This window comes from Fusarium flagelliforme, assembly GCF_020744385.1.
Source record: "Fusarium flagelliforme strain FIESC 12 MPI-CAGE-AA-0113 chromosome Unknown B0J16scaffold_4, whole genome shotgun sequence".
In the NCBI taxonomy this organism is placed as follows: domain Eukaryota; kingdom Fungi; phylum Ascomycota; class Sordariomycetes; order Hypocreales; family Nectriaceae; genus Fusarium; species Fusarium flagelliforme.
Window position 1 is genome coordinate 1164103 of NW_025763506.1, and position 27868 is coordinate 1191970.

At 48.6% G+C, this 27868-nt stretch overlaps 12 protein-coding genes across 12 annotated transcripts; 6 read left to right on the plus strand and 6 right to left on the minus strand.

Moving 5' to 3' along the window:
- Positions 1-485: 485 nt before the first annotated feature.
- B0J16DRAFT_340733 (uncharacterized protein) lies at positions 486-1340 on the plus strand. The gene has a single exon (XM_046127727.1). It carries the CDS (start codon positions 565-567, stop codon positions 1117-1119), a length of 555 nt encoding a protein of 184 aa, XP_045982614.1. The 5' UTR covers positions 486-564; the 3' UTR covers positions 1120-1340.
- A 675-nt stretch (positions 1341-2015) lies between these two features.
- B0J16DRAFT_304238 (uncharacterized protein) lies at positions 2016-3652 on the plus strand (the record flags this gene model as incomplete). The annotated part of the gene is made up of 1 exon (XM_046124716.1): positions 2016-3652. The coding sequence occupies exon 1, from the start codon at positions 2069-2071 to the stop codon at positions 3650-3652; it is 1584 nt and encodes a 527-aa protein (XP_045982615.1). The 5' UTR covers positions 2016-2068.
- A 352-nt stretch (positions 3653-4004) lies between these two features.
- Positions 4005-5134, minus strand: B0J16DRAFT_340735 (uncharacterized protein). The gene has a single exon (XM_046127728.1). The coding sequence runs from the start codon at positions 5113-5115 to the stop codon at positions 4117-4119; it is 999 nt and encodes a 332-aa protein (XP_045982616.1). The 5' UTR covers positions 5116-5134; the 3' UTR covers positions 4005-4116.
- Positions 5135-6302: 1168 nt separating this feature from the next.
- Positions 6303-8111, plus strand: B0J16DRAFT_371862 (amino acid/polyamine transporter I). The gene is made up of 2 exons (XM_046130436.1): positions 6303-7725; positions 7784-8111. The coding sequence occupies exons 1-2, from the start codon at positions 6412-6414 to the stop codon at positions 8051-8053; spliced, it is 1584 nt and encodes a 527-aa protein (XP_045982617.1). The 5' UTR covers positions 6303-6411; the 3' UTR covers positions 8054-8111.
- An 813-nt stretch (positions 8112-8924) lies between these two features.
- Positions 8925-11367, minus strand: B0J16DRAFT_304249 (copper amine oxidase). Its single transcript, XM_046124717.1, has 5 exons — positions 10988-11367; positions 10232-10937; positions 9982-10176; positions 9276-9925; positions 8925-9218 (listed from the first exon to the last, which is right to left on the minus strand). The coding sequence occupies exons 1-5, from the start codon at positions 11320-11322 to the stop codon at positions 9056-9058; spliced, it is 2049 nt and encodes a 682-aa protein (XP_045982618.1). The 5' UTR covers positions 11323-11367; the 3' UTR covers positions 8925-9055.
- A 702-nt stretch (positions 11368-12069) lies between these two features.
- B0J16DRAFT_304251 (voltage-dependent anion channel-domain-containing protein) lies at positions 12070-13807 on the minus strand. Its single transcript, XM_046124718.1, has 3 exons — positions 12747-13807; positions 12276-12697; positions 12070-12222 (listed from the first exon to the last, which is right to left on the minus strand). Exons 1-3 carry the CDS (start codon positions 13686-13688, stop codon positions 12198-12200), a joined length of 1389 nt encoding a protein of 462 aa, XP_045982619.1. The 5' UTR covers positions 13689-13807; the 3' UTR covers positions 12070-12197.
- Positions 13808-16042: 2235 nt separating this feature from the next.
- B0J16DRAFT_340740 (thioesterase-like superfamily-domain-containing protein) lies at positions 16043-17105 on the plus strand. The gene has a single exon (XM_046127729.1). The coding sequence runs from the start codon at positions 16074-16076 to the stop codon at positions 17040-17042; it is 969 nt and encodes a 322-aa protein (XP_045982620.1). The 5' UTR covers positions 16043-16073; the 3' UTR covers positions 17043-17105.
- Positions 17106-17233: 128 nt separating this feature from the next.
- Positions 17234-19432, minus strand: B0J16DRAFT_319789 (uncharacterized protein; the record flags this gene model as incomplete). Its single annotated transcript, XM_046125535.1, has 1 exon — positions 17234-19432. One exon carries the CDS (start codon positions 19430-19432, stop codon positions 17234-17236), a length of 2199 nt encoding a protein of 732 aa, XP_045982621.1.
- A 2319-nt stretch (positions 19433-21751) lies between these two features.
- B0J16DRAFT_340742 (major facilitator superfamily domain-containing protein) lies at positions 21752-23467 on the plus strand. Its single transcript, XM_046127730.1, has one exon. It carries the CDS (start codon positions 21810-21812, stop codon positions 23091-23093), a length of 1284 nt encoding a protein of 427 aa, XP_045982622.1. The 5' UTR covers positions 21752-21809; the 3' UTR covers positions 23094-23467.
- A 176-nt stretch (positions 23468-23643) lies between these two features.
- B0J16DRAFT_362587 (uncharacterized protein) lies at positions 23644-25098 on the plus strand. The gene is made up of 2 exons (XM_046129819.1): positions 23644-24663; positions 24713-25098. The coding sequence occupies exons 1-2, from the start codon at positions 23730-23732 to the stop codon at positions 25057-25059; spliced, it is 1281 nt and encodes a 426-aa protein (XP_045982623.1). The 5' UTR covers positions 23644-23729; the 3' UTR covers positions 25060-25098.
- On the minus strand, positions 25099-25891 carry B0J16DRAFT_340744 (glutathione S-transferase). Its single transcript, XM_046127731.1, has one exon. It carries the CDS (start codon positions 25776-25778, stop codon positions 25107-25109), a length of 672 nt encoding a protein of 223 aa, XP_045982624.1. The 5' UTR covers positions 25779-25891; the 3' UTR covers positions 25099-25106.
- Positions 25892-26128: 237 nt separating this feature from the next.
- Positions 26129-27482, minus strand: B0J16DRAFT_384051 (uncharacterized protein; the record flags this gene model as incomplete). The annotated part of the gene is made up of 6 exons (XM_046131387.1): positions 26129-26499; positions 26545-26715; positions 26764-26855; positions 26903-27105; positions 27164-27406; positions 27453-27482. The coding sequence occupies 6 exons, from the start codon at positions 27480-27482 to the stop codon at positions 26129-26131; spliced, it is 1110 nt and encodes a 369-aa protein (XP_045982625.1).
- Positions 27483-27868: the final 386 nt, after the last annotated feature.

Here is a 27868-nt window from a genome sequence, read left to right on the forward strand (position 1 = left end):
GTGTGGCACCTAAATATGCAGAGCGACGCTGGGCCTTTTGTACTCTCACTGGTAAGCTTACTTACAAGGTGGTGTCACTTTATATGCCCTAAAACTGGTCCCGACCTGCATCAATAATGGCTGCCGACCTGCATTAATATTGCATAGACACGAGCTAGATGGCAGATACGAGCTTATGGCTTAAGGCTTGTGTTGCCATTGGTAGTTGGGTTTGTCCGACGTGTAAATATTGTGCTAACCGAGTTACTCTCAACCACCATCGTAGGTCTGAAGGCTCAAGCCAACAGCTCTACTCACGTTACGCTGTGAGACTACATGCTCAGGTAAAGCGTGAACTATGATGCGATCCAAGTTGTATCTCATAGCCTGATGGGTCTGGAGGGCTGGTCTAAAGGGCTGGGAGTGATCTAGAGCCGGCTTCATCAATTTGTATAAAGATCACGTAGATTCCCCTCAATCTCAAAATTCATCCAAGCTTCAATCCACTGGCTCAGACTTCCTCACCACTCTTTCAAGAACTCCCATTCATCCCTTGGACTCAAGACTTTCGCTTCAGCCGACAACATGAAGTTCTCCGCTGTGATTGCCGCTATTGCCCTGCCTCTGGCCTTGGCCACCCCAGGAGGTTACGGTGACGACCACAAGACCAAGACCATCACCAAGACAGTGACCTCAACTGTCATCAAGCCCATCTACAAGCCCCCGATCACCAAGACTGAGACCGTCACCAAGAAGTACCCAGTCTACAAGACAGAGACTGTCACCAAGTATAAGCCCGTCTACAAAACTGAGTATGTCACAAAGTGGAAGCCTCCCGTGACCAAGTACCACACCGTCACCAAGACCGACACAAAGTACATCCACAAGCCTCCCGTCACCAAGACCGAGACCAAGTGGAAGCCTCCTGTCACCAAGACCGAGTACAAGTACAAGACGGAAACCAAGTACATCCACAAGCCTCCCGTCACCAAGACCGAGTACAAGACTATCACCAAGAAGTACCCCGTCACCGTCACCAAGACCGAGACCGTCACCAAGACCAAGGACCACTACCCCAAGCCTACATACCACAAGCCTGGCTACGGCGATGGTGGCCACAAGAAGGAGTACAAGGCTTAAGAGCTGAAACTTGTTACTCTGGAGGTCGAAGCTTGTCACTTCGCCTGATGGACAGAACTTTACGGATTATGAGACGACATGACGCTCCTTCTAATGTTTTAATGTCTTTTGTATGGAACCCGCTGCATCTGAGCTAGTGGAAATAAAGTGTGGTGACTTGGTCGCAATAGCGATGGAGTAAAAATGGTGGTAATCTTCTTCGACACATTCTTTATATAGGGGACATAGTTGTGCATGCCGCGACTAGAGTTATCTATAGATTTGACATAGCTTCAATTTTACTATGTTTGGCTGAACCAATGATATGTCTTGAATGTGAATTGTAGTGTTGAGTAGACATCTGGAACTAAGGCTGAGGATCACAATCATCAGAATTGCAGGTTGCTTGGTGCCACAACGTACCAGAATGTGTGGCACAGATCTGTCAGAGACAGTTAGGCACTTAACGTTGGGTCAGCCGCTAGGGAACAAATTCAGGGGTCTGACCACTAGCGCAACGCTGAATGCTTGAGGCGGGAATAACGAGAGCTTAAATGAAGGAAGCTCCAACTAACAATCAAGGGATAGTCTCCCTTACCGTATACTTGTTGGGTGACTGGTCAGCATTCCCAACAACAGCCATTGCATTAATGGAATTCCTATCAAGGGCGCGGCGAGATAAGCCAAAACTGTGCGCCATACCTTTCAGCTCGTGCAAGGGATAAAAAGTCGCCCTTGTTGATAACTTCCTTTCAGGGTACTGAGACATTCTGCCCTATCAGAAAATCCGGACCTTCCCTTTGAGACATTCCAAGCCCGCCACCTTCCCCCTCGGAAAAGGCTGGGATGTGTCCTTTGAGCACAAATCCCCTTCGAGTCCCCAACTGAAAGCTATTTCCCATCAACCCGTTTCTAATCTTTGATTCACGAGACATCTTTCCCTGAATCGAAGCTATTCATTTCGCTCATCATGGGGCATATTCGGGCAAAATCGAACGTGACTGCGCCGGCTGTTGTCAGGACGCCGCGAGGTTACAGAATCATGGCCATTGTTTTCGCCTTATGGCTATGTTTCCGCTCGCTATCCCAGTATGACTGGTCCGTCCCTCACTGGAAACCGCCGAAAGGCGACTCAGAGTGGCCTGAAGAGCCAGTAGTCAAGAATCGCCGAATGGCCTTGGTTATACCCATCAACATACCCAGTCCCAATGTTTGCAAGACGATACTCTCCGCGACAGTACTGGGATACCCTGCGCCTATCATTCTCAACTGGAAAGAGAACCATCAGGATATCAGCCATTGGGAACTCGGCAGGTGTCTCCCCAAGATTCCCGGTATGGTACATTACCTTGATACCGTGATGCATCCCAACGCCACCGACTTGGAGAAGCTAGAGGAAGATGATCTTGTTCTCATGGTTGACGGTCGCGATGTTTGGTTCCAGCTACCGGTCGAAGTTGTCATTAGCCGTTACCACGAGATCAACAGGAGAGCCAATGAGAGACTGCGCAAGCAGTGGAAGGGGAAGGGCCCGATGCCTATGAAGCAGACGATTGTCGCGGCTTCTGAGAGGAATTGCTATCCGAATGATCCTGAACTGTTTGGCGTTGATTTACGATGCGATATATGGCCAGAGAGTCCATTGAGACCAGACCTCTATGGCCCGGAGACAGACAAGAACATTTCCAACTTCCAACATACCAGACCACGATGGATCAATGGAGGAATGTATATCGGACCGGCAGGGGATATGAGACGATTCTTCCGCCGGGCCATGGAGAAGATGGACGCCTATATCGGTGAAGCATTTCCTCTCCGAAGCGAGCAGGGCATGTTCGGTTATCTGATGGGCCAACAAGAGGTATGGCGCCAGCATCAAAGAGAAAACCACATGAAGGACCTCGATTTGAAGGACCTTGTTGAGGAAAATCTCGAATGGCATGCCGGCCTCGACTATGGGATGGAAATAGCCAATCAGGTTGCCTACAGTGACATCGACAAAAGTTTGAATCTCTACCACGCAGACTTTGCGTTGCTAGGTGACAAGGAGCGTACACAACGACAATCCGAGGCTAGAGGCATATCACCAACCCGTCTCAATGGAGTACCTGAGGACATCATGGCGTCGCGAAATCCACTGACCAAGTTTGAGAAGTCTGCAAATTGGAGCAACATGCCCCTCTACGCCGACTTTGCCATTGGAACCGTGCCAGCCATCATCCACCACAACGGATACAAGGAACGACGCCAGACATGGTGGGATCAGCCGTGGTATCACCAGAAGCTAAGAAAGCTCTATCCCTCCAAGGTCAAGTTTCGCCCATTTGACGAATCGCTAGCAACGGTTGAAACGGAGGATGGTCTCGTCCGATACTGGGCTCCGTTGGCTGAAGCAAGAGACAGATATCCCCGAAAGGTCAATGAAACTGCGAATGCAAGATTTCCCAAGATGGAGTTTGAGGAGCTTTGTCATTGGGAGGAGAAGCCGTTGAAGGACGCCAGGACGAATTGGTGGGATGAGGTCATGCGTGATGGTGGTGTGAAGTTTAGCTAGAGCCAAGATGAAATTTCCTTGTACAGAACTAAATTGATCTTATGTAGGCCGAGAGTGTCTGTGCTTGTTGTGGGGTGTCAACAAACCATGATAGATAGTTGAATTACGGTACATTAAATAGAATTCGATGGCTGAACATTGGAGGCTGCATCATAACGTACTGGTGAAAGTAATAAGAGTGAAAACCCGCCAGACCTTTGAGCCAATGAACAACTTACCTGACATCGGGATTATGGCAAAGTATAGATCCGCCAAGAGAGGTTTTATCACGTAAGGAGAATACAGCACTAGAGTTTCCTTCAAATCTCTACCTCGTTCACACGCCAATGGACATTAATCAGTTCGAATCAGCTCGGTATAAGTAACAGATTGAATACAAGGTAAAAGCGATAGTTTATCCATGAACCATTAAATCGAACTATTAAAACAGTAGAGCCGAAAAAGAAGAAAGTCGCACACATGAACTAGACCGCGTTGTGGCTGAGATACCAATCAACAAACTTCACAATACCCTGGTTGATCTTCGTCTTGGGCTTGTATCCAAGCAAAGCATCCGCCTTGGAGATGTCCGCGTACGTCACAGGCATATCACCAGGCTGATCCCCACGCCAGTCAATAAGAGCCTTGATGCCCAAAGTTCCTTCCATCACGCTGATGAGGTCTATCAGCTTGATCGTCTGCGACTCTCCAAGGTTGATGGCCTCAAAGATGGAGTCTTTGTAGTTGATAGCGCCGAAGATACCGCTGATGATGTCGTCGACGTAGGTGTAGTCTCGGAGCGAAGAGCCATCTCCGAAGAGAGGAATGGGCTTGCCTTGGTGGATGAGCCTTGTGAACTTGTGGATGGCAAGGTCTGGGCGTTGACGGGGTCCGTAGACGGTGAAGAATCGGAGGCAGACACAACGGATCTGGTAAAGGTGGGAGTATGTATGGCAGAGAAGCTCAGCTGCTGACTTTGACGCAGCGTAGGGGGAGATCGGCTGCTGGGCCTTGTAGCTCTCGGAGAAGGGAGCCTTAGCACCCAGACCGTAAACACTGGATGATGATCCAAAGACAAATTGCTCGACGCCAAACTCCTTGCAACAGTTGAGGAGGTTCAGCGTGCCAGTGACGTTTACGTCAAAGTATAGGTTTGGGTATTTCAGGGAAGGTAGAACACCAGCGCGAGCAGCCAGATGAGCGACAGCGACAAAGTCGTTGGCGGCAAAGATATCCCGCATAGCCTCAACATCTTGGATGTCAGCCTCGTAAACTGTGAGGTCCGGGTTTCGCATGTGGGGAGCGAGGTTGGCGCGCTTGATGGCAGGGTCGTAGAAGTCGTCAAAGTTGTCGACGACAACGACCTTCCAGCATCCCTCAGCCAGGAGCGCCTCGACGAGATGGCCGCCGATGAAGCCCGCACCGCCGGTGACGAGGATTGACCGTCTCGGTCTGGAGTTGCGGAGAGTTGTGATGATTGTCATTTTGGTATTGGTAGTATCGTATTGTAGTGGAGTGAAGGAGAAATTTTGGGCTTACTTTTGGGGATTAAAGTACGAGATGGGGAACTCCTCCCTTGGGTCGCTGTGAGGGAAGGGGGCCCTGAAACACTATCCCGCCACCATATCTCGCTACAATTGCCCCTTCCTAAAATCCCAGCCGCTGTGTCTCAGTGAAATGAGCTTCTCGAGACTAGAAGCCAATTGTTCGTCAATCGAGATATGCTATAGCCAAGATGGCGGAGCGGGAATGGCTATAAGTCGACGCCACCAAAAAAGGGTGAAGTGATATTCAGGCAACAATTCCTTGGCCTATTTATGTACTACCAATCAAGTCCATATCAATGTTTATAATACCAGAAAACAAGTGATAAACAAACCCCTTCATATCTTTGGCAGTAGATAAGACATCTTACAATTAGACACCAGGAAATGCAGCAATCAATGTTTTTTTGCCTTAATCAGGAGTCATGCTTGGCAAGTTTCGCCAATGCATGTGACTCCCAGATGTTTTGAAGTAAACACAAGTTTTAATCAGTGTCATGTGAGCAGGTAGAGGTGATCATTCTTAATCCACGACCCTTTCTTTGCGTCTGTCTGAATGGTCAACATCTGGAACACCGATAGAAGCACGCGATAGCATAAGTGTTGGAAGCAGCCAAACTGATATATATCTTACATTTCAATTTTTCTTCCATGTACTATACTATTTAGTTCAATGTATGGGCGCATATGCTGCTGCTATTTGTAGTCATCAACAAAACCCGGTAGGATCAAACTGAAGGGGACCTCTAGGTCTCCGTGCTCACGACTTATTCAAGCGTCGTTTCCCAGAGTCGTTTCGATCATGAAAGAGTAAGCTTCTACACAACATTGTAAACTCATGTGCTATGGGGGCTGTTATTATAGCAATTACCAATCTATCTTGAGTCTCCACGATCGAATGGGGAAAAGATAAGGTCCCCCGCAAATCCCCGCATTCTCAAACATGATAAACGCCGTGACGGGCGAATATACCAATCGCACGATAGCTACGGCCGTGGTTTACGGAGTAAAAGAGCAGGGACCCCTCATTAGCGTCATCGCCGTTATCGTCAGCCGTCGGGCGATATGGCGCTAACCATTACACAAGGTCCTCCGTCGCGATGTATCGTATATAGGCGTTAGCCATCGCCTGCACATCTCGAATTTATCATCATCTAAGCGTTCATCATTTTATCAGCGTCGTTCCTTTTCTTGTTCACGATACTCTGACATCGACGACAGCCGGTCGTTGGCAAAATGAAGCACAATGACGATGCCCGCGACGCCGACGCCGCACAGCTGGCTGCACTAGGCCACAAGCAAGAACTCGAACGGAACTTCTCATTTATCTCCATGCTCGGTCTTGCATTTTCCATTCTCAATTCCTGGACCGCCCTCGCATCGAGTCTATCGGTCGGTCTCCCCAGTGGAGGTCCTACTGCTGTTATATGGGGTCTTGTAACGGCTGGCGTTGGCAGCTTGTCTCTAGCAGCCTCCAATGCCGAGTTCCTTTCGTGCTACCCTACGAGTGCTGGCCAGTATCATTGGGCAGCCATTATATCTCCTCCAAAATGGGTTGCTATCGTTTCTTGGGTCACTGGCTGGGTCAACGTCAGTGGATGGGTTGCCCTTAGTGCTTCAGGAGGTGTCCTTGGAGGCCAGTTGTTCTTGGGCATTATCACCATGTATAACCCAGACTTTGTACCGTCACAGTGGCAGTACTTTCTCATCTTCCTGTTGTACACGTTCCTCGGCCTCTGCTTGAACTTGTTCCTGGCTTCTGGACTTCCTTTCATGACAAAGCTCGCTCTTATCTGGTCCGTGTGCGGCCTCCTTGCAACCTTCATAACAGTGTTGGCAACCAGCGCCCCCGACTTTCAACCAGCCAGCTTTGTCTTCGCCGAGTTCATCAACTCAACTGGTTGGCCCGGGGGTGTCGCATTCCTCCTAGGTCTGTTGCAAGGCGGCCTTGGCCTCACCGGGTTCGATGCTGTCGCACACATGATTGAAGAGATTCCTCAACCTTGTATTCGTGGACCTCGTATCATGATTGCTTGTGTTGCCATGGGTCTTGTTACAGGGTTCATTTTTCTCGTCTGTCTTCTCTTCGTCATCAAGGACGTAGATGCAGTCGTCGCGTCGCCATCAGGTCCTCTGGTTGCCATTTACCTACAGGCTACCAACAGTAAGGCCGGCACTGTCTGTCTGCTACTTTTCCCCATGGTTTGCCTCGTCTTTGGTACACTTGGTATCATGGCTACTAGCAATCGTATCGTGTACGCCTTTGCTCGCGATGGAGGCTTGCCTTTCTCTAGAGTGTTCGCTAAAGTCGACCAGCGTTGGGGCATCCCAGTCAATGCACTCTTACTTACCAATGCAATCGTCATCATTTTTGGCCTTATCTATCTCGGGTCAACGAGTGCTCTGAACGCAATTTTGTCTGCGGCCGTCATTGCCCTATCTATTTCTTACGCTGTCGCCCCGGCCATCAACTGTTTGCAAGGCCGAAACGGACTGTTAGATAACAGGCCTTTCGCGCTGCCAAAATGGCTCGGCTGGGTCTGTAACCTTGTAAGTACTTTTAACGACTCACTTGTCACATCACGGATTGACTGACTTACAATTACAGGTTGGCATTGCTTACACGATTGTAATCACAATCTTTCTCCTTTTCCCTCCCTCTAGCGATGTCACAGCCTCAAACATGAACTATGCCATAGTTGCATTTGCTGTGCTGATACTCATTTCCGCAATCCAATGGTTTGTCGATGGAAGGCATAATTTCAAGGGACCTTCATTTGATGAAGATGCATTTTTGGTCACTGGGGTCGAAGAAGCGGATGTGGGGAAATCTGGGGAGTACGAGAACAATCCCAAGGTGGATAAATCAACTGTATAGTACTAACTTCAGCAATCACGTTCTAGATAGGTGTATATAAATGCAAATTCCACTCGGTAGTTGATGGTACTAATAACTGCTAAAGGAATCTGCTCTAGCCTGCCAGGTGGGTAACAGAAGAATTATCTTCTAAGGCTTAGGCTACTATAATAAAGTAGCCTAATTGCTAGTCTAAGCTAGCATAAAGTAGCCAAATTATTTTGTCTCTTATGCCTCTAGTGGCCAGTTCTTCTGATACCCTAAGGCCTGTATCCATGTCAATAGCACTAATGCAGCGGTTACACGCCGCTCACCGCTCGATGATCAAAACATCACGAGGTATTCCTTGAAGTAGTTAAACTTATTTATACCTGTTTGGATCATTTTCTCCATGCTGAACTCGGTGTAAATAGTTGTTGCCAACCACAGCCAAGTTCTTCCTGCGCGAAATTTCGACCAAGACAGCGGGAAATCGTTATCATGAAGGTGGAACAGCCGATTTCGATCTCAAGATAAGCTGCATCTTCTGAGAAGGCGTTTTATGGGGTCATTTCTATCGCTCAGACCTGCCTGTTAAGGCTTAGTGGCTAAGTCTAGTCCTAGACCGGCTAGCTTTTGCCGTCGGCCGTCGGCGGTTGAAGGTTAGCGAGATAACGTGGCTCAAGACACCCGACAGCTACCGGGACACCAGAAGAGACGACGATTTGAAGTCAATGGGGCATGTACCGTATTAGAATGAGATGAGATAACGCGAAGAGAGGGGATCAATTTTCTTGCTGATGTTGGTATAGTTCTCCTAGTCTGTTAGTTTTTCGTTGCAATTCGCAAAGACAAAGAAGAACTAAAGACGTTTTAGTTCTACAGTTAACCAATATTGCGACAACAGTTGGCAAAAGAAAGTTGGACCAGCACAGATTCAAAATACTGTCCCCATTATTCTTAGAAGATTAAATGTAAAGGTTAACTCGCTTCTGACAGTAAATACAAATCATCATCCTCCGCTTTTGTGCACCAAATAGTTGATTACAAATGAGGCTTGCTGTCAGCGCAGCACGAGGTTTCTCCTCCAACCTTCTCACCGTCTGTCAGCTGCGAGGTGAAATTTTTCCTTCCTGGTACATCGATAGCTGGGTTAGCCGTGAAGAAATCGGCAGGCTTGATATGAAGATCCAGAATCTCGACCGGCCTAGATCTTGTTAGTGACTGATCACTGCTTTTGTCACACGAGGGGTATTCCACTTACATGACGGGCCAATCTTCCACTCTTGGGTTATGTGTAAGACCGAAAACACTCCATAGCACGATATCCTGTTGATACACATCGTCATTTCTGGCGGCGGCTTCGGCAACACCCTCTCTTTCTTCAACTGACTGCAACGTGTAGCGTCCACCAGCATAGAACTCGTTGTCCTTGTGCTTTGTCACCCAGATGTGGCGTTGCGCGAACCTGGCTCTCTTTGCTTGTGTAGAGTTAGGATCTGCCAGAAGAGGTCGGGTTACTGGTGCCAGGATCTTGTAACCAACAGGCTGGCCGCTGATGGGATTAGGCTTGTCCAGATTTTGCACCTTGAAGGTTCGATCAGTGAAGGGGTTCGCGTCTAGTCCAGCAGACGACGTGATTGGTGTTGTGACAACCTGGTAGGCGTTGCCGTTGGGGTTGGTGCGCGCATTCATTTGCATAGGTAGAGATTCTGTTTGGACAAGTGTGTTATTGTGTCCATCGATACTTGGGTCAATTCGAACACAGAAGATATGCTGGTGGTTTTGTGCGAGGATACCCGGGCTAACAACATTGCCCCAAGGTGCGGTTTTGCCTTCCTCGATGAGAACAGACGAGACGATGCCTGTCGCGCGAGCTTGAACAGTGATGGCACCTGCCTGATCGAAGATGTACTGGATGTCGTGTTAGCTGCTGAGTTCCTGTACTACTTCCTTCACGACAGACTCACGTTGAAGATGTATTCATAGTTGGCCAGAGTAATGATGAACTGAACCACCAGCTCTCGTCTGCGGGTGACAACTGCTCGGCCAGTGCGCCAGTTGGTGTGCTTCCAGTTGATGCCGTTGTCTTGTTCATGTAGACAGATAACATTCTTGGTCGGACGTGCGGTACCGCTGTGGTCAGTCAAAACACCATCAAAGTACTATTGCTCAGTCAGTATACTAGATAACAAGCTCAAAACTCCCGAGTCTGCTTACCTTGATGACTCCCAGACAGTCGCATCCAAGCTGCAAGTTATTGCAAGCATCACCCAGAGTTCCATCACCAAAGTCAAAAGCTTGCTTACGGTGAAATGGAGGTCGAGGGTCTGCGTAAGGAACGGTCATGTCGCTGATGGACAGTCTGTACAAGACACTTCGGCCATCGAAGCGGACATCATGCAGCACAGCACCTTCGCGGGGGTTGAAGGTCACTCGCATACTCCACTTCTGCCAATTGATGACGTTCGAGTCCTCAACGTTGAAGCTAGGACCCGAAGGCTGCACCACGTTGAGCTCCTTGAGATCCCTGCGCAGACCGCCTGGCAGAAGCTCAGGAACATACTCGGATGGTGACAGGTGATCAATGTTCACGTTGGCGTATTCGCCTTCCGCGAAAGTGTGAGGGTCGTTGCCTCCGCCAGTGGCCACTTCGTGAATGCGGATGATCTCGCGGGTGTGAGCGTCAATGACAGGAATGATGGGCAAAGGGTATCCCCAGAAGTTGGCTTCCCGATTCTTGCTGTTAGCAGCATAGATGAGAGCTTGCATATGTCGGCGGTCGGGGTTATCAGCTGCGTCAAGACCGCCATATGGCCATGGCTCAACGACAACTTCGAATCCCTCAGGAAGATTGAATTTGGCAACTCGTTCCTGGAAGACTGACGAGTCTCGGCAGATGTCGCGGACATCATCAAGTTCCTCGCTGTCGGGGTTTGTTAGCGGACATTGAGTGAGGCCATGTCTCTGACGTACATTGTGAAAGCTGCCTGGGCGTCCGCACGGATGGACTCAATATTTGTTATCTCTCTCTTACCGAGGTCGACAATGGCCTCATGAGATTGTGGAGGCTTGCCACCGTGCGCTGTGTCGAAATGGACTCGAGCCTGACGAGGAGGTCGAGGAGTTGTACTGGTGACCTTGCCAGCATGTTCAAGGTCGAGATAAGGCGCAAGTAGCGCCTTAGAAGGCTCCTCTAAGAAGATGACCCGGAACTTGAGGATATTCTGGGGATGAGCAGCACGAATGACATCGCGAGCCAAGTTTGTCTCTTCAACCGAGAGAGGAATGAGAGGATGTGGTTGTACCATTTTGAATTGATGTAGTTGATGTTGACGATAGAAGAGAATATGAAGGAGGTGACTGGGGATTTTAAACCACTTCCTTTAGCTTGAGACCAGAGAGCTATCAGCCTCCATTGTGATAGGACTCGCCCGTCGGCGACGGATCCGGTTTCTAGTGCCGGTCTGGCACATCTCCACTGGCGGTGGGTTAGTGGGCCACCTCAGACCGGGGTAAGGACTAGCTGTATTTGGCAGTTATTTTGCAGGAAAAAGACTCCTTCCTGATTGCCAGAGGAATGATTTTCATGAAGTCCTGGGGTAACCAATAAATGCGATGGATGTTGTGCTGAAAGTTTAACCCGAACACTATCTAGGAAGTATCATGTGCACCGTTGCGTTAAACGCCCGGCTACAATTGCTCTATTGGGCTTGCCGGCCAAGGTCAGTGATAAGAAAGAAGTGGTTGGAAGGGCCTTTTGACTGTGCATCTACATTGTGAGCGCAAGTCAAACACGTTGAAAGCGGGTAGCTTTGTGCCTAGAACTGCCGGCTGTGTCTTGCATGGGATGATAGATTTAGCATTAGGGTCTTGTGGTTGAAGAAATGTCCGAAGGCCCGCTTGTGGAGTTGAGGGAGGACATTCGGTGTCCGAAAGTCCGAAGGGCCTCAATCCACTTACTAGACTAATTAGTTATGTAAATGGAAAATGCTATTGGCTTGAGATGATGCAGGCATGGAGAAGATCGCTTTGTCTAGTGGACTTGGGCTTGTATTATAGTTTCCAAAATTCTAAACCTAATTCGACTTCTATATCCTATCTATCTAGGTAGTGTGTGTTCTATCAGAGAGGTTGTAAAATCCTGCAGTGCCTACAGTCATGCATATCCGTATCCCAACATGAATCAATGGTCATTGAAATCCTCGTCCCTTGTGCAAGTTAGCAGAGTCCAGAGACTGACGTTGAGGGCTTCGTAACTTACCTTCCAGTGTACATGATATCCTGTTTGATCACTGCCCGGATGTGGTTGTAGAGGACATAGAAGTAGGTGATGATCAACACGATGCTCATACCCGTACCCATCCACTTGACGGGCTCACTTTCCATGGCATTACCGATAGTGATAGTAGCAAGGATCCAGCCAGTATTCGGGAACACCATTGCCCACCACCCCAAGTGGAAATAAACGGGAGGTGACTGGAGAACAGCCACGATGGCAATACCCCACCACCAAGCGGCGAGGGCCCATAGGCTGATGCCAGAGATAAGAGCCATTGTACGGATAATACCAGCATCCATGGTGATTCCATCCATGTCCGGATCAATATGGTTCGGCAGCCCATTAGCCATGCCTATGAGAGCAAGAGCTGTGAAGGAAGGCGGACCGACGTTCATGAATAGTCCCTAGACGATAAATTAGTAAGGAATCTGAAGTCTGGGAATAGCTACTTACAGGGCGATGTTCACGGTTTGGTAGCCCTGCTGACATCAAACGGCCGACCATGTGGGAGTACATGAGGATGGCAACGGACAGTCCAAGACCCTGGCACGTCAGACCAGCCACGATGATAGGAATGGCCGCGATATCGGGCTGGGTATCAGCGATAACAGAAGCAATGGTTCCAGACAACATAATGGGGAAGATAGGAAGAATCCAAGTCGGCATCATAGTTTGTAGGCCAAAGTTATGCTTAGCAAAAACGAAGCTATACTGGCCGATAGCAAGCAGAAGCGTCAGGATAACATATCCCCAAAATGCAACCTGGATAGCCCATGCCAGCGTTGTATCGTTATCTGGAATGGCGTATCGCTCGGTGCTAGTTATAAGAGTCGCGATCGAGAGGAAGAAGGTAGGGAAGAAGAAGCCTTCGCGTTCGTGGGTGATTGACTTGGACATGTCGCCTGGGTTGAAGAAGAAGCGTAGCAGCATAGTCGAGCAAATAGCAGTGAAGAGGATGATATTGATGACGTAGACAGCCATCCCTATCTCAAATAGTCCAGGGAACTGATGGGGCTGGGCAAAGATGAGGAGAGACAAACCACCCGTGCTCATTGGGAAGGTATACCAAGCCCACGTGAAATGGTGAAGGCGGTCTTTCAGGGCCATCTTGGGTCGGTTCGGGTCGAACATATCGTGATGCTTCTTGAGGTCGTCTTCTTCGTCTTCCTCTTCATCGTTGTCGTGAAATGGGTGAACGCCTTTCTCCACGGCCGGAGTAATGGAATTGTTGTAGATGCTTCTAACATGATCAGTGCTACCAGGCTTGGTATCCACTCTCACACTCAGACGATCGGGGACAGCAGGGCTTCGTCCCAACGACTGCCACTCCTCTGAAGGCCTGCGAGTTGACACAACGGAGTCAGTCCACGCCGATTCATGTCCTGATCTAGCCATGACTGAAGGTTGCGAAAGTAAAAGTAGAAAGAAATAGAAGGACAAAGGAAAAAGCCCGAAGGGAAAAAGAGAAGAGAAGAAGAGAAAAGGAAAAGTCGAGTTTAACAATAGGATTCCAGCTCCCTGACTTTTGCACTGATGATTTGTTGGATGAGAGGTGGCTATATATACCTATTCTCTTTGGAGCAACAGCGGCACTGATGGAGTGGAACTTTCAGTCCGGTAGTTGTTTGACTGTAGTGGACCTCGATAATGACTACCCATGGGGATCAGTATCGCCCTGGAAAAACGAAACAACGCTTTGGGACTGCTACAGTCAAAGTGGCACTCATCTTTGGTGTTGAGGCTCTGTCGATCGCAAGGGGGCTGCCATAATTAGCCGGAAGATAAAAGTCTTGGCAACATGAATCGTCTCAGATGGCTAGGGTGGGTCTTGTTGCTACGCTGGAGATAAGATCCAGAAGGTATGAAACACCATATACATACAAACGATCGGCGCAATGGTGTCGCATCATTTCTATTGGACACAGGGGTCCGGGCGCTAAACAGTTTTATGCTCGGATTGAGCCTGAAAGTTTCCAGGTCCACGTGGGTGAAACGGAATGCGTGTTTTACAGCTCCGTTCCGGTTATTCCCTATCAAGCCTGTCTGGAGAAGCACACAAGAATAGAAACGTCATTCTCCATGCTGCTGTGTGATGTAGTATTTTTCTTATTTTAGATGAAGACTGTGGAAGAAAAATGATATCCTTCTGGAGTCACTACCCGTCATCTAGAGTAAGAAATATAACACACTCCCCATCTGACACATTGTGCCTCACTCACCAAAAGTGATTACCGTACAGAACAATAAGCAATCATAATGACTCTTGTTTTGACTTTCCCTCACAAGTAGAGATAAGGTCCGACCCATCTCGAAGCGTTGAATAGACCGGAGGGGGACCGTGTACTGGAGACTTGTGAAGTTTTAGGGAACAAGCTTTACAACAAGCTTCCCAAATTCCCACCAGCCTTAGCCAATCAATGTTTCTATGCATCAGTTTCGTGGTTGTTAGCGCCCCTCGTATCTCTGCCCGTGCGTTATTTATGTGCTATAAACAGTTAAGAAGAGGCCAGAGCGCCAAGCGTGGAACAACCAACCCCGGAGAACCCACTTCTTGTATCAAGTCTCTATCTTTCATATTTTATTTTGGATGGATCTATAGTTGACCTCATATCTGCAATCTATATATATCTTTGCCGTAAAGTATTCTAAAAATGTGTCGCTGGTATCTTGATGAGATCAAACCCTGTAGTAATAGCCAAGCCATGTTGATCTACGTCCCTCTACACTGGGCTCTTATCTCTTGAGTGAAGACTTTAGGACCTTAGCGTCTTACCAAGAGGAATATACAAATAGATCTATATGTATGAGATGGTTACAGCATGTGACGGGTACGCCAGGGTGCCAGAAGAATTAACCGCCAAGATTATAAGAGACGGAATAAGTAGATTACATTATGCTAACTTAGAGTAGATCTTAGATTACCTTATTTTAGTAGCCTAAGCCTTAGAGGATATTTCTACTGTCGCCCACCTGAGGTGGTATGCTTGTAGGAACTAGTGCTGCCGAAACCGATTCTTCCTGGTGATTAAGTATGACGAACACTCAGCGGTCTTTGGATGACGGCATGTTATCGAACACGGGACTTGATACTCTATTCGTGTCAATCTGTGTCAAGGAGCAATTTCCATAGTGTAATTTCTGTAGGTCTGGAATGAAAGCAAAGTCCGTTGAGATCTCCCAACGAGAATGTGTAGCTGTTGGAAGTGAATATGACGCTGTATCAATCTCTACACAATTGACAAAGTTGGTTGTGTCGTGTAGTAGGACTGGATTTCAGCTTTTGATCTTTCCAAGTTTACAATGATTCTAAAGTATTCAACTTTTGCTTACTGTAGGAGGCTTAGATAAGGTGCGCTGTGTTGAATCTTTGTTGTGATGTTGACACCTTCAGCTCTGACGGTACAACTACCCTGTAGGTATAACACAACAGATTGATATAACACGCAGCCGTTAATACCAGTACAGGTATAAGATCGCACACCTGGCATCTGTTTGACACGCGCTATTATCCAGAATGAAATTAAATATTCATCGGATGCATGTCTCTCTTTTTTGGCCTGCGTACTTCACAAAACAACACATTCAAGATTGCTCAGCACATGCATTGGACGCGTCGCGTCGTCCCCAGATTCGAGGTCCACATATTTAACAGCCGAGCCGAGGTAGACCCACCTGAACCGAGCTCAATGATGCCGTAGTCACGATGTCAGGGGCCATCTCAAAAGACCAGCATTTCCCTTCATTGACATTTACAACTTCACATTTCCAACTTTAATTAAAATGGCGCCGACTCTCGCAGATCAGGTCGCTGTAGACCAAGTCAGCCAAGGAGAATATGTCTCCCGCCTCAACCCCATCCGCATGGGCAACGCCGCCCCAATCGCCTACGGAGGTTGTACAGCAGGCGTAGCTGTTAATGCAGCATGTCAAACAGCGCCTCCTACAATGTCCCTCTACTCAGTCGTCGGTCATTTCCACGGCCCTGCATCAACAGATCAAAAATTGCACTGCAGTGTAACCAACACTAGAGACACAAGGTCTTTTGCCACGCGCAGAGTTCAGGTCAAGCAGCAGCAGCCCAATGGCAAGTTTCGCGTCTGCATGGAGATCTTGGCCGACTTTCACGTTAGAGAGACATCGGATTGGGAGTACTCTGAGGCCACGTGCTCAAAGTGGCCCAGAGCTGAGGACTGTCCGAATGTGCAGACTTTGGTGAAGGATCTCTTGGAGAAGGGAAATATCACTGCGGACCAAGGTCAGGCTTTTATAAAGACTTTCGCTGCAAATGCCGACTTTTTTGAGACGCGATACTGCACGGACGGCGTTTCGGCCCAGAACCTGTCCGGCGCTGGCAAAGCAACCATGACAACACAAGAAGACCGCTCCATCACCGACAAAGTATCCGCAGAATGGCAGCGCACTCACGAACCGCTTGGCAATCAGATCGAAAACATGAGTGCACTAGCTTTTCTAATGGACGGCGCGCTTTCCTTTTTACCACTTACGCATAACCACATGTGGTTTGACGACACGACTGCTTGCTCGACGCTGGACTTTGCGCTGCGCATTTTCGTGCCGGAGATTAACATGAGTGAGTGGTATCTCAAGGAGCGCAAGACGTCAAGGGGTGGAGGAAATAGGACTTATTCCGAGGGGAAGTTGTTTGATAAGTATGGAAATTTGATTGCATCAAATACGCAGCAATCCATTATGAGATTGAGGCCGGATGTTAGTGTGGCGAAGTTGTAATTGTATTTGTTAGGCCTAGACGATTTTGATAGAGCATCAAGTTTAAATTGATCATTGTACGACCTATGCATGTTGCTATTAATGAATGGCTTTTCTAGTTTTCTCACACCCGGTTCTTTTCCTGGCCACTAAAGGCATCAATGCGCCGTCCCATCCTACCCCGTTGCACAGATGCCGTACCTGACGAACCTCTAGCGGCGTCGTGGCATAAAATGTGATAGCATTCTTCCTCCCCTCTTGGCCAATCGGTTTCTGTCCCGATTCACATCAGCTTTTGGGCCAGTGGGTGGCCTACCATCTCTCGTGCCAGTGGATGGCGTGGCAATTGATGAAGTCGCTTCTGGGATCTGTCGAAGCCCATTCGGGGTTGGTCCCATTGGGGCATACTGTGCTCTAGGAGTTGGCGGAACGGAAGAGTCATGGTGATTCCATTCCCCCTCAAGCCCCAGGCCCGAATCACGACGCACTGTCTCGCTTCGACGCTTCGGCTCGCGCCAAGACTCGTAGGGCCAGTTGTTGATCTCTTCCCTCGCATTCCTGGGTTCGGGCGAGTAGTGATCATTGCTTCGACGATGAACTCGTGGTTTGGTGGGCGGCTTCTCGTCAACCGCACGAGTGCGCTCTTGATCGGTCGACATGGTTTTCTGTTTCGTCGGACGGGCATTGAGCTCGGGAGAAGGGACTTTGGCGGGCGCAGTGATATCTGGCTTCGCGGTCTCCTGTTCGAGGTGCTCCGCGATCTCACCCTCTGACCCGCAAAGTGAATCATGCTTCGAAGCAAGGGTATTGTCATCGACGAACAAACCAGATCGTTCAACCTCGGGAGAAGTGTGATTTGTGTCATCGGATCCATCGGGGAGGGTATCATCGTTTGAGTCAGTAGTTCGAGTGAGACCGGCTTGATAGTTCTTGTAATTGAGCAAGAATTCATCAACCTGGCGCTTGTGGGGGATACTGCTATCACTAGGATCGTATTCGCACATCTCAGTGACGGGGACCCATCCGTAATTGCACTTCCACGGGTACTCGACCGCATCGAAGTACATAATTGGATACTCTCGCTGAGCTGCCTGGGTCCCGCCAAACTGGTAAGCATCCGCGAACCCCACGACACCAGTGCAAGGATCGTACTCGCAGGACGCTGGGATTTCATCAGGGAACTTCAAATGTGGTGTATCCTCCAGCGACGACCCTTCCCATCCTGGAATTCCCAATGGGCGAAAACTACCCCAAGGAAGGATTAGGATAGCGTGGTAACGTTTATCCTTCGGCCAAAAGGCAGTGTATACCTCCCCAGGCTGTGGATCAACTTGAGGGTTAAGGAGACTCTGGGAATACCGAGTTTGTGGAGAATTGAACGGATCATCTGTTAGATCCTCTGGCGGACAAAATTCACTGTCCGGATGACCCTGCTCGTCGTACGAAGGCCTGAAGGCCACTGAATTGTTCAATTCCACGAGGCCGTCGTTGCAGCCAAGCACCACCCTTCCGAACAATCTGATGGCAGTCTCGGTTGTAGGGGATGAATCCGGGTGCGACGAACCGTTAAGGTGACTTCGGGCCCCGTTCAAAGGACTCTTAGTCGCGAACACCTTGTTATGCTGTTCGCACTCCACGATGTAATAGTCACCCTTATAGAACTCGATGACGTATTTCTTCGTGGCTCTACCATGCTGATATACTTCATCAAATTCGATCGTCCTGTCGGTCAAGGACACAGAAGACTCGGGGCGTCTGCGCTTGTTTGTCATAGGCTGCTCAGGGTTTGGCGACATGGCTCGCTTTTGTGGTTTCAAGTCTTGCTTGGTCTCGCCTCCTCTGATCGGAACAACCTCGATCGACTGATTTACTTCGTCCGCGCGGTGAGGAGATAGGGGCGTCGTAGTTGTGTCTGACAGATGTGATTGCTGATCCTCGCTAGACAAGAGGGAGGACTGTATGTCGGATTCGATATTGGCAGGAGGAGGCTCATCGTCAACCGGCTCCAGAGCAGGAGTTGGCAAAGCTGGCTGCTCAGCCAGCCACTCGGTGATAAGACGTTTCGCGACGAGCCGGCCAAATGTGTCCAAGAGATCCTGTACCATGAACTTCTCAACGTCTCTGTACTTCTGCTGGTATTCAATCTCTTGTTGATCCACAACCCCCTTCTGATCTTTGAGCTTTTTGAGATCCCCTCCACAAGCAAGCATATGATCTAGTCCAGCTGTTGATGGGCTTTCGATACCTTCCATTTCCCATGTGCGATATGCGTCTCTGTGACGTTTGTCTGCATCATTGAGCTTTATCAAATAGCTCTCTTTCGGGGATTGGGGTGGGTGTGCTTTGGATATCCAACGTTCGCAGAAGTTGTTGAGTTGAGAAATTATCTCGGCCGGCTTGGGATCGTTCATGTCGAATTAGCTAGCAAGCGGATCACTGAAGAACAGGGCTACAGGTCAGGCCATGAATATACGACGTTTGATAGATAACGGGCGTTTTGAGTAACAGAGCTTCGCTGCAAAACACAAAATTTCCATGAAAGCAGTTATGAGTCTTGGGTAGAGAAACGGTTGTCTTATTAAGATGGGAGACTGATATCACCCAGGCGGGTAACAGAAGGATCATCCTCCAAGATTAAGGCTACCATAATAAAGTAGCCTAAATGCCAGTCTACTCTGGCATAAAGTGACGAAATTATTTCGTCTCTTCTGCTCTTGGCAGCTAGTTCTTTTAACATCTTGACGGGCGGGAGACTGATGCCGCGATTGACGCCGGGGGGAGGAATAAAAAAGAAGCCAAAAGAATGTTGTTACTGTTTGCGTGAATGCAGCATGTAGCTATCCGTCTTGCCGCGTGTGTATACATACAGCAAGCAGCCAGACCTTCCGTCTCGTCCAATCATGACTTCTAGTAGAAACCGGGGTATAAGGATTGCTGGTTGCACAAGACGAAGGAAAGAGCAGCTGGATCGAATAACCAGGGCTTTGGACGTTAACTTGAGTTGAGGAAAAGGAGATAAGGGGGAAGAGAGAATGGAAAAAAGAAAGAGACGTCAGGGTATCAAAAAGCTAGTTGACCGTTAAAACTATAGTAGACGAAGTGACCAAGTTTCTTCAAGTGAGCTTTGACATCACAAACATCTACAGTATTTTCTTGGCACACTAATCATTTGGAGAAAACCTTCCACCTTGTAGTAGAGAGACAACCTAGACTTCCGCTTCTTCCAACGTACCTATCTTCTGCAAACTCTTGACAGGCATCTACTCTTCACCGCTACACCTTGCTGTAACCGATCAAGAGCATGGACCAATAAAATGTTCTAACTGAAGCCTCTTCCTATCCACTCAAGTACCGTGAATACCAATGGAGCTGGAATTGACGCGGCTGCTGGCACCAGGGTAATAACAACAAGACTTAATGGTCAGTCCTCTGCGGCTGTTTGATTCATATCACCATAGCCCCGCTTGTAGCAGGGACAAGGACAGACAAACAACTTGGCAAGCCAGTTGGGAAATCACAAGGCTAGGATAAAGGTGCAAATTTCCTGGGAAATCAGTTTGTTTTATGCACTCTCCCCACTTTGTTATCAACAACCAACCAAACCCTACATAACGAAACACTCGATGACAAACGACAGCATTTCCCCTTCTGTCCAATCATGTAATTCGAGAGGCTGGTGAGGGCATTGGAAAGAGGCCAAGGTTGAGAAGCGCCGCCGTCGCAAATGTACTGCCAATTGACCAGGGTATCGGAGTTATGCATGTTTCAGAGGCAGCTCTCACCGGGGAAAGAGAAAACACCTCTCGATCATCGCCAGGTTTTGCTCAAGTGGCGCAGCCTGGTTTCTTTTGCCCTTGGCTCATTGGACATCCACATCTTGAACAAGGGCATCGGGCATAACGTTTTGAACATGGGTATCGGACGTAATATTTTGGACATGGGTATCGGACATACCAATTTGAACAGGGGTATCGGAGGTCTGCTGTTCGACCAATTACCAAAGACGCCACGATCAAGCAGAGTATGATCACTACCAAACTGAGCTTCTTACATATCTGTGGCTTGCTTCAGAGATATTAGTGTAGTTGTCTCTTCTCTACGCGAGGTAAGGCAAAAGAAGGCAAATGTCTCAGTATTTAAATGCGACTCAGCAGCCACCCGAACGAAGATGCGGCTCTTACAGGTTCTCCTCTGAGTTGGCCCACTTCTCCCTCAGTACTGTACACTCAATCTTGACATAGCAGGGACTGGTTTCTTTACTGTCCTGAGTTAAGAGTCCAGATCTTTGAACTGCTTACTCATCTGGTTTTACCTTGTCGCTGGACGGATGCTCACGTACTGTCCTGTCCTGGCTTGGCGACAGAGGTTGGAACCACTCTTCCCAATGACAAACGAACTCGGTCCTTACCACAAGGTAAAAAGGTGATTACGAGCATAGGTAATGTGCTTAGGATCCGTGAAGAATTTTGTAGCTTTAGTAATGCTGTTTTCCTCTGGTTCTAGGTTGTCGGCCGGTACATTTGCCCACGGAACTCCACGGCGCTGCGACCCATTTATTCCACGGACGAACGTTTCCACTATTTCGATGGTCTTCTCGGTGTTATGGTCCACTTGGTATCTGGCTTACTGTCTGTGGTCCAATCACCTACAAAGGCTGAGGTTTGGACTTACACGATCGAAATGAATGGCCTTCGACAATATTTCTCATCTTAAGCTATAAAGCTTCTGGAGTCGTAGCTTGTCAGATGTATACTTATCAATAGCAATATTTACTCGTCAATCTCTCCAATGACTTCCGAAATCACCAAGAAAGAAGCCCCCGGCTGGCCCATCGATGGAGGCCACCGCGCCTGGCTCTCGACCTTCGGGGCCTGGTGGGCCATGTTCATCACCTTCGGCTGGGTAAATTCCCTAGGAGTCTTCCAATCCTACTACGAACAAAACCTCCTCCAACAATACTCGTCGTCCGAAATCGCATGGATAGCCTCGGTTCAACAGTGCTTGACGTACAGCGCCGGCATCTTTCTCGGCAAGGTCTTTGACGACTATGGTCCGAGATGGCTTCTCATCATGGGTGGCTTTGCACAGGTCTTTGGTCTGATGATGACTTCCATTTCAAGAGAGTACTATCAGGTCTTCTTGTCGCAAGCGATTTGCAGTGCGCTGGGGGCCAGTGCTGTTATGTACGGTACCGTCGGGTCCTTAGCAACTTGGTGGAAGGTTCGAAGAGCGACAGCGTATGGCATTGCGATCTCCGGCTCATCGATTGGTGGCATCATTTTCCCGATTATGGTCAACCGATTGATGCCCAGGGTTGGTTTTGGATGGACGATGCGTGCGGTCGCATTTATCATTCTTGTCGGCGTGCTTGCGGCGGTCGCAACAATTCGTTCTAACAAAGCCCATGCTCGTACACCGTTCAAAATAACATCGTACATCACACCAATGAAGGAAGTCAAATTCGCACTTCTCTGTCTTGCGATGACTATTTTCGGCTTTGGACTCTTTCTTCCCTTCAACTTCATTCCCCTAGAGGCACAAGCCATGGGTATGTCTTGGGAAATGTCCATCTACTCAATCGTTATCCTCAACGCCGTGAGCGTCTTTGGCCGGATCCTCCCCGGATTCTTGGCCGACAAATTCGGTCGATTCAACATGATGATGATCTGCACAACCATGTCGGCCATTTTGACCTTAGCTGTCTGGCTTCCTGGAAGATCCAATGCGGCGTCACTCTGCTTCTCGGCATTCTTCGGTTTCTTTTCAGGCAGCTACATCTCGTTGACCCCAGCACTTGTTGTAGAGGTTTCGCCCCTGTCGGAAATTGGACATCGGACAGGAATGTTGTACTTCTGCATTTCCGCCGGTGTATTGGCGGGTAGTCCTATTGCTGGTGCGCTCGTGGAAGCAAATGATGGTGATTACACATATCTCAAGGTGTTTGCTGGAGTGACCATGCTTATCGGTGCTATTCTGATTGCTGTATTGAGATTTTATATCCATCAATTGGCGAAGAACGCAGTAGCTGAGTCCGATGATGGCAATGTGGAAATCGAGGGAGAGAAAGCATAAGTGGGTGCATGCCGACAAGTACGGGATGTAGGGTCGAGTTTCTGAAGTTCGGAAACATGTATGACATTCCGACCGCGTCTTTATAGCTATGTAAAACACGTCAAATAGCGAGACAGGAAAATCTCCGGTGAGCTTAAGTTTTAAGATGATTTTTAATACAAAGTTCGCGACACGATTGGAACCGCAATGGAAGCTCGTGCAGAGCAATGTCTGAAAACAATCGTCCTACCCTATTGTTATCGATAACACGTGCCGGCTTTAACACGGTGATGATCTAGAGTCTCCACAAGGGATCCGGTGCGGCCTCCATAACAGAACGATGCGACTGAGAAAGACAAGGAAAAAACCTCTCTGCCCGGAACTGTAGATATAATATCGGCTGAAGATGGGATATTCTCATCTTCAGCCGGGATAACCGCTTTAATGCTTGCAATTGTCTGACGCAGCGGAATCTCGGAATCTCTCGGCCGATGGTCAGCGGAGCCTTTCCGCTTCCGTGCCCCGCGTCATCCCCCGCATCTCGGCCTTAGTCCCTGCTGCATCGGCTTCCCACGGCTCCATAAAGTATACAAGACAGAAAACAATTGACGTCGCCGTTTTCATCATCATAATCTTTCATTCACTCAAGTTGCCAAGATGTCGTGGCTATCTATCCCCTCAGAGTCTCACTTCTCTATCGCCAATATCCCATTTGGCATCATCTCCACATCATCTGATTCTACACCCAGACCTGCCGTCGCTATCGGCGATCATGTTCTTGATCTGAAGGCTTTTGCAAAGGGTGATGGTTTCTCTGGTAGCTCGGATGTTCAGAAGCATATCGATGTCTTTTCTCAATCGTCTTTGAACGCCTTTGCTGCTCTTGGACGGCCTGTTCACCGCGCTGTGAGAAGCTACCTCCAAGACGTTCTGTCAAAGGACACCAAGCATCCCCAGATCCTCAAGGATAACCAAACACTCCAAGAAACTGCTCTGCTCAAGCGCTCAGATGTTAAGAACCATCTTCCTCTCGCCATTGGAGATTACACCGACTTTTATGCTGGAAAGCATCACGCTTACAACGTTGGCTGCCTTTTCCGTGGGCCTGATAATGCGCTGCAACCCAACTACACACATCTCCCAGTCGCGTACCACGGACGTGCAAGCAGCGTTGTCGTTTCTGGCACACCGATTCATCGACCATGGGGTCAAATCCTGCGTCCCGGAAACAAAGTTCCTGATCTTGCGCCTTGTGAGAGGCTGGATATCGAGCTTGAGATGGGCATGTTCATCTGTCGCGAGAATCAGATGGGACACCCCGTTCCTGTCGATGAGGCTGATGACCACATCTTCGGCTATGTTCTCATGAACGACTGGAGTGCGCGAGATATTCAGGCATGGGAGTATGTCCCTCTTGGTCCTTTCACTGCCAAGAACTTGGGCACGAGTATTAGTCCTTGGGTCGTTCTCGCTGATGCACTTGATGGCGCGAAAGCCGCTGGTATTAAGAATGACAACGAAATTCTACCATACCTGAAGGAGAAGAAGGAGAACAATATGTTGGATATTGATCTCGAAGTGGAAATTACCAGTAAGTGCCAATTCCTCGACTTCATGATACCCTTGCTAACATCCCAAAGCTGCCGCTGGAAATAAGAATGCTCTCAGCAAGACCACCTCTCGTAACCTGCTCTGGTCCTGGCCGCAGATGATTGCTCACCACACTATCACCGGCTGCAACTTGCGACCGGGCGATCTTCTCGGATCAGGCACTATCTCTGGCCCTGACTCAGGTACCGAAGGAAGTATGCTAGAGCAGACGAAGGGTGGAAAGGTGGCTATCCAGCTTAGCAACGGCGAGGAGCGTAAGTTCATTCAAAATGGTGACACTTTGGTGCTGAGGGGATCTTGGGGTAGTGGTGATTCTAAGGTTGGCTTTGGCGAGGTCACTGGAACCATTCTTGAGCCTCTTCCCTTGTTCAAGTAAAAATAGAGATGGTATGGGGGTTTAAAAACTAAATAGACTCTTTACATCTAAGCCTTGAGATTATCCGGTGTATCAGGCTGATTCTGCCAATGTGCCTTCACAACAGCAGGATGATCCTTCAAATTCTCCGCAATTCTCTGGAGTGTCGGAAAAGCCGACAAGTCAACACCAAACCTCTCCGCATTCCACCAGGCAGGCATGAAACAAGCATCAGCCATTGTAAGCTCATCTCCAAAAGAGCATTTTCCAGCTGTATCCTTCGCCACCTCCTCATAAGCCCTCAATCCATTCGTCATGAGCTGGCAGTTCCACTCTTCTGCGTTACCACCTAGTTCTCGTACGCGACGCATGATGCGAAGGTTTGTCACAGGCTGGACGTCCGCGCTGATGATGTTAACGAGCGTTCGCACGATTGCTCGCCCCTCCGGATCAGACGTAGGAGGAAGAAGAGGATGCTCAGGGTGCTTTTCTTCGAGATATTCTAGAGCTGCTACGGATTGGCATATGCGGAAGGGTTTGGAGTTTGAAGTTGGTGGGATGAGAACGGGAACTGATCCTGAGGGGTTGAGAGCTTTGTGGTCATCTGAAAGATGGTCGTTTTTGAGAAGATTGACGGGTGTCAAGTCGTAAGAAATCCCCTTGGCGTTCATGGCAATCCGGAGACGGGCTGCGCATGAGGAGCGAAAGTATGTGTAGAGAGTATAATTGGAGTCAGACATCTCAACGAAGTGCCCTGACAGCGTTCAGTTATCTGTAGTATTCAAGCTGTAAAGACGAGAGGAGCTGGGGACTGAACATTCCTGAGCAGAGCCACGCCCTTCTTATGTCTCGGCGTAGTCATTGTGTAAGTAAGCAGCTTGGCTGTCTACTTCACCATTGTACTTATTAAAGCTACCCGCTGCTAACCTCCCGCTGCCGAAGGTGTATGGGTGTCACATGTCGTTGATTCGCGGGATGATTCCGACTTCCGAGCGAATGCGGGGGTGGAGAGTCGCCAATCCGGGGGATCAACCACCTACCATGGAGAGATGAAGAAAGAGCATATTGATTTTCATCATTGTATCGATGTCTACACTTCTTTTCCGGAGTCTGAATCTATAATCAACGCTTTTGAAGGACGCCTCATTTCTACCAACTCAATATCACTTGCATCGGTGCAATGTTCCTTTCCAGTATCCGACGCTCTCTCAACTTCAAACGAGAAGGAAGGAACCCGCATGCTCTGTCTTCCATCATAATTCGGCGAACCTTCTTCGTCATGCTGCTTGTAGTTGTCTCGCATAGATTCAAGACCAAGCCTTGAATTCCTTCGTATCCAATTTCCACTTGTGTCATTGGGAGATGAATACTCAGATTTGTGTCGTGATCCAAAGTATGGTCGTAGCGAAGGCAGACACGCGATTACAAGACCAATATCTACATCCAGCGCACTCCAAAGAACTGTTATATGTTAGTGTTTATCCTCCATATTAAAGGGAGTAGTACCAATTTCAGCAAGTGATATGGTAGAGTCGGCGCCTGCCTTGAAGATTGTGACGAAACGGCCGAGGCTGACTGCCATATTGATACTTCCAAGTAAGAAGGTAAAGTAAATACCAATTCTGAGCGATCTCTTGACATTCAGCGCTGGCACAATAAGCCAGGGAAGAATGAAGACTGTATCAACGTCAGTCTTTCAGCTTATAAGCACCCAAGTCTACGTACCGAGCAGATCACCGAGGAACGATAGTCCCCAGCCAACATTAAATGTAACAGCATAGGTCCAAGGCGAACACGTTCTATGAATTCTCAAGTCCCTATGGTTGAGTTAGCCGTGGTAACCGAATGCAATAGAGTGACTTACCAGTGTCTGTCGAGCGGGAGACAGACGCAAAAGATGACGAGGATGGTTACGAAATAGCTGGCTATCGTAGTCCATATCGTAACCCAAAGAAATATTCGTCTCTTGACCATAAAGTCGGGAAAAGCTTGTAAATAGACTGACAAAAGAGCCGCTTTGCAAAGATAAAGAGTCGTGTAAAATGGGAAGTTGGAAGCAAAGAGCAACTGATAGTCACAGTCGTCAATTATGCACCCCAAAGGCTAGTTCAGCGGCGGTTCTCACCTTCAACACCAGCCTGAGATTGGTAGTTCCACCGCTATATCCTTCCAGCGTTGAGTGCACATTGGGCTCAAACGCACCAAGAGCTGCAAACGCGGGACCGAAAGCACCAGCAATGACACCTGAAACACATGCTGCGACCATCAACTTATCGCTGAGAAGGAGTTTTCGCTTTTGTATTCGGAGACGGAGGTTGAGGCGAGCTGCAACGAGGGCTATCGCGACGAAGACAAGGATTTGGGAAGCCTAGGGAAAGTTAGTTCCAAAGCAGCGAGGGTTGAATGTTACATACGAGGATGTCCTTGGCATCTGGATTACGCATCGCGCTTTAGTGATTTAAGACCCCCAAGACTGTCATTGAGACCTCAGCATTGAGGTTTGGAAGGTTGATGCAAATGGTGTGCGTGCATCGGAGGGGGCTCCTTGACTTGGGAGTGGACAGAGCAGCCTCCCTTCCTTTAAACCCCCTCATTATACTACCGAATTAGTAAAGACTCGACACCAGGGCTGAAGTTAAGTTTTCGCCTTGGCATCGTTATCCGTCTTTGGCGTCGTTGGCCACATACCTACCAGCACGCTAGGACAAAAACGTCAAGGCTTTGAGACAGGTTCGCCGACGGTAACAGTCAATCTTTCATACGCCTTGGCTGTTTCGGGGTTGCATAAGGTCTTGGCATTACACGGAAATGATGTTGGTGATGGAAGTGG